The sequence below is a fragment of the Electrophorus electricus genome, chromosome 21 (genome assembly GCF_041902795.1).
Source record: "Electrophorus electricus isolate QZ-2024a chromosome 21, ASM4190279v1, whole genome shotgun sequence".
NCBI lineage: Eukaryota > Metazoa > Chordata > Actinopteri > Gymnotiformes > Gymnotidae > Electrophorus > Electrophorus electricus.
This window is the reverse complement of record NC_137517.1, coordinates 1,567,501-1,572,500: the sequence shown is the minus strand read 5'-3', so window position 1 is coordinate 1,572,500 and position 5,000 is coordinate 1,567,501. Positions and strand designations below refer to the sequence as shown.

Here is a 5,000-nt window from a genome sequence, read left to right as displayed (position 1 = left end):
GTGCGTGTACCTGCACAGCCTGGGTGAGGGCGTGCTCTTTCTCCAGCTGGTCCCCAGTGTGCAGCTCCATGGTGAGGCCCAGCTCCTGAAGCTGTGTGGCCTGCTGGTGCAGGATGGTCTGAGCTTGCTGTTCCCTGTACAGAGCAGAGCTCAGCTCCTCACACACACCACGGAACTGAGCCACAGGCACACACGCCTGCAGGACGCACACGCACAGGCCAGAAGAAACAAGTATACAGCAGTGATTATGATAAAAGGACTAACAAGGGACACACAGAGTACTTAAGAGTCACTCACTGCATGCGTGGTTCTGGGGTCACTGTGGGGGTGAGGGCTGTTCTTGGGGTCACTGTGGGGATGAGTGGTGTTGCGTTTTAGACGGGAAAGCTCAAGCCGCAGATCCCTCCGCTCGACCTCAGCAGAATGCAGCCGCTGTGTGAACACCAGGAAGTGTTGCTGCAGAGATGAGACCATGCACTAGACACACACACACACACACACACACACACACACACACTCCATTGTAGACCAATCTTAAAGCTTTAGACTTCATATTAGAATCTGTAATTAAACAACTCTTCTGATTTATATTCTGAGAAAATGTTCTGGCATACTAAACAAAAAAGTAAGAATGAAGCTATGAGTTAGAGCGTGTCTTTCTTTTGATACTGGAGAGGAAACTGGTAACAATCATTGTGAATGGAGTTCCTATAGTACTGGAACCTTTAGGGAAACTCATAGATAAGAGTGGAGAAGAGAAGATGGTTGGAATGCTACAACACAAGCAGCCCCAGTGTGAGGGGGTACATGCAGGAGATGTGGGAACTATGGATGCTTCAATACCAAACATCTAGAGCAACACCGAAACAACTAGTCTCTCCTTGTTCCAACATCTGCAATCGACAAATGCTGTCACAACTAGAGATCGACGAGGTACAATACAAATGCTTCGGCAAGGGGAAGCCAGAACGACAGGTCAAAAGGGCAGATGTCATCATCCCCACACCCTGAAATTGAGAACCAAAACCCAATGAGTTCAAATTGGAAATTGGAAAGATCCAATGAGTCCATGTACCAAGCTCCACATCAGAGCTGCTGACCTGAAACTGAATATGATGGCTTAGCTGGACAGACCAAGACCAAGTGAAGAACCTGAAAAGGTGCTGGAAGATGCAGCACTCTGGGCGATCGCTACTGTGATCACTGAGACTAACCGGCTGATATACGCCACCACAGATACTGGAGATGCTTGGCTACAAGATGAACATCATCAAGGAGGTCATCCAAGATAAGGAGAGAAGTTATCAGAACTGCTATCAGAACTGCAGAAAGGCTTAATGAAGAAGACCTGAGAAGTACAACAAGCCGTCCATACCTGAGGGCTTGGAAACTGCCAAACAAAGACAGCTCTCTAGCAGAAGTAACAAAGTGTACTCTCAGAGTGGCAGGGTAACAGACTAAGAACAGACTTACCATATGGGAGAGCAGGGAACAGGATTCAGAAACCATCCCATCACATTACCAGATGTCCAAGAAAGGTGCCAGACACGATCCACACCAGCTTAATTGATTAAACTGCTTAACCGAAGTCCTATTCTGAGTTCTGTCCATCCAATCCATCTGGCGATAACCTGACTCTACACAACATGGCATCACTGCACCTAAGATGAGTAGGCACATGACTCTGTACATGAGCGGGGCCCAGAAAGGCACTGGCACCAGAAGAGCCAAAGTACCAGCTACAGTCACTCAGGACTGTAAGACCATAGAGACCAACCTGTGCATCGCGTGGATTAACTACAAGAAAGCCAATGACCCATGCCCCACACATGGATCCTGGTATGCTTGAGGATGTATAACATCAACAGGACTCTACGGACCTTCAACAAGAACTCAATGGAGCTGTGGAAGACAACTCTAGAGGACAACTTCAAGCCAACAGCGCAAGTCACCATCAAATGTGGCATTTACCAAGCAGATGCTCTGTCCTCGCTGCTGTTCTGCATACACCTGAACCCCCTCATTAAGATGAAGGTGAAGACAACTGTTGTTGTTGTTCCCATAGTAATCGGATCACTGTGACCCCAAGCGTAAAGTACTTAGATTTTTGGTGTGATTTGACTCAGTGGGTTGATGATTTGGGTTTATATTGACTGTTGTTACGTCATTGTGCTCAGTAAAGAATTCTTCATTGATTGAGAATCAAGGTGTGATTTAAGTGTTCCTCTAGTTTTTTTTGAGCAGTGTACATATAAATTGGAGGGGTGTGTGTGTGTGGTGTATGTGTGGTGTGTGTGTGTGTGTTACCTTGCTAGTGTAGTAACCTGGTAGACTATGTTGGGTTGTGCAGAGCCTGTGTAGTCCCTGACCAAGTTGCCATGCCAACGATCCCAGGTCTCCACAGTGCCCCCTGGAGTCAGGGTCTGCTACCGCGAGCAGTCTCTCCAGCAGCTTACTGAAGCTGTTCTGTGCAGCCTCCAGCACATCAGAGCCACACTCTAGCGCACAATCAATCAATCAATCAATCAATCAATCAATCAATCAATCAATGTTTCCATCTGTTGGTCTTCATGCACTCATTTATTGTACAGAAATTAGGCTTCTAATCCTTAGGGAGTGTGTGTGTATGTGTGGGGAGCATTTTACAGCAGTCTATGTGTGGGCATGTGTGTCCTGAGCTGGGGTGTGTGTGCGCGTGTTTGTTCAGAGCTGGGGTGTGTGTGTGTGCGGGTGTTTGGTCAGAGCTGGGGTGTGTGTTTGTGCACGTGTTTATTCAGAGCTGGGGTATGTGTGTGCGCGTCTTTGTTCAGAGCTGGGGTGTGTGTGTGTGCACGTGCTTGTTCAGAGCTGGGGTGTGTGTGTGTGCACGTGCTTGTTCAGAGCTGGGGTGTGTGTGTGTGTGTGTGTGTGTGTGCACGTGCTTGTTCAGAGCTGGGGTGTGTGTGTGTGTGTGTGTGTGTGCACACGTGCTTGTTCAGAGCTGGGGTGTGTGTGTGTGTGTGTGTGTGTGCACGTGCTTGTTCAGAGCTGGGGTGTGTGTGTGTGTGCACGTGCTTGTTCAGAGCTGGGGTGTGTGTGTGTGTGCACGTGCTTGTTCAGAGCTGGGGTGTGTGTGTGTGTGCGTGTTTGTTCAGAGCTGGGGTGTGTGTGTGTGCGGGTGTTTGTTCAGAGCTGGGGTGTGTGTGTGTGCACGTGCTTGTTCAGAGCTGGGGTGTGTGTGTGTGCACGTGTTTGGTCAGAGCTGGGGTGTGTGTGTGTGCACGTGCTTGTTCAGAGCTGGGGTGTGTGTGTGTGTGCCCGTGCTTGTTCAGAGCTGTGGGGTGTGTGTGTGTGTGCACGTGCTTGTTCAGAGCTGGGGCGTGTGTGTGTGTGCACGTGCTTGTTCAGAGCTGGGGTGTGTGTGTGTGTGCACGTGCTTGTTCAGAGCTGGGGTGTGTGTGTGTGTGCACGTGCTTGTTCAGAGCTGGGGTGTGTGTGTGTGTGCACGTGCTTGTTCAGAGCTGGGGTGTGTGTGTGTGTGCACGTGCTTGTTCAGAGCTGGGGTGTGTGTGTGTGCACGTGTTTGGTCAGAGCTGGGGTGTGTGTGTGTGTGCACGTGCTTGTTCAGAGCTGGGGTGTGTGTGTGTGCCCGTGCTTGTTCAGAGCTGTGGGGTGTGTGTGTGTGCATGTGCTTGTTCAGAGCTGGGGTGTGTGTGTGTGTGCATGTGCTTGTTCAGAGCTGGGGTGTGTGTGTGTGTGCACGTGCTTGTTCAGAGCTGGGGTGTGTGTGTGTGTGTGCACGTGCTTGTTCAGAGCTGGGGTGTGTGTGTGTGTGCACGTGTTTGGTCAGAGCTGGGGTGTGTGTGTGTGCACGTGCTTGTTCAGAGCTGGGGTGTGTGTGTGTGCCCGTGCTTGTTCAGAGCTGTGGGGTGTGTGTGTGTGCACGTGCTTGTTCAGAGCTGGGGTGTGTGTGTGTGCGCGGGTGTTTGTTCAGAGCTGGGGTGTGTGTGTGTGCACGTGTTTGTTCAGAGCTGGGGTGTGTGTGTGTGCACGTGTTTGTTCAGAGCTGGGGTGTGTGTGTGTGTGTGTGTGCGTGCTTGTTCAGAGCTGGGGTGTGTGTGTGTATGTGTGTGTGTGTGTGTGTGTGTGTGTGTGTGTGTGTATGTGGTTATTTGCCTGTGTACATGTCAGAACGCATGTGTGTGTATGTGTGTATATATGTGTGTGTGTGTATGTGTGTGTTCACTCACCTGTCTTGTCCAGCTCCTTCATCACTCCCTGCATGCAGGTGTGTATAATCACACACAGCTCAGACGATCTCAGCATCTTCATCACTCTGCTACTCTCCTCCTCTTCCTCTCTCTGCTCCGTTCCTTCCATCATCCAAAGCTCCTTCACACACACACTGGGGCACATTTCGTAACCGCCGGCGACCCTGAAGAGTGTGTGAGAGTTCCTCCGGAGTGCTTGGAGACGCAGTGCGGCCAGCACGGCGATGACACCACGCCGGAACCTCCACACGCCTCCTCTACCGTCCGCGTGACCTTTGACCGCGGGGTCACCGAGCGCGTGCAGTAGAGCGCCCAGTTCGTGTCTAAGATCCCATCCGTCACATGCTCTGTTCCACATCAGGGCCTTCTGACGTGCTAGTGTGCACACACGGCCATGTAGCGCGCACACACACCCCGCCAGCAGTGCGCAGGTAGCCAGCAGAGACGCATCGTCACGACGACACACACTCAGAAGGCCCTGGAGGCGAATCACTTCTTGTCTGAGGTCAGACAAAGCGCACTCTGAAACACGGATGCTCTCCTCAGCCTGCTCCAACTGGCCCTTTAAATCCTGCACACACACACACACGCGCACACACACACACACACACACACACACACACACACACACACACACACACACACACACACAGTGAGTTAGGTGTATATATGTAACTGTGCTCTCCTTTGCAGTTAATTTGTTAGTTGTGTGTGTACCTGTGCTCTGCGGTTCAGTTCGTTGGTTTGGTG

General features: G+C 51.0%; 1 protein-coding gene across 1 annotated transcript in view; it reads right to left on the bottom strand.

Moving 5' to 3' along the window:
- LOC118240665 (coiled-coil domain-containing protein 171-like) overlaps positions 1–5,000 on the bottom strand; it is a 23,662-nt gene that overhangs the window by 7,546 nt on the left and 11,116 nt on the right. Inside the window, 5 exon segments of the mRNA XM_081704917.1 lie at positions 11–196; positions 298–477; positions 2,308–2,498; positions 4,230–4,821; positions 4,968–5,000. The exon segment at positions 4,968–5,000 is cut by the window's right edge and continues 123 nt beyond it. Coding sequence (XP_081561043.1) covers positions 11–196; positions 298–477; positions 2,308–2,498; positions 4,230–4,821; positions 4,968–5,000 — 1,182 coding nt within the window.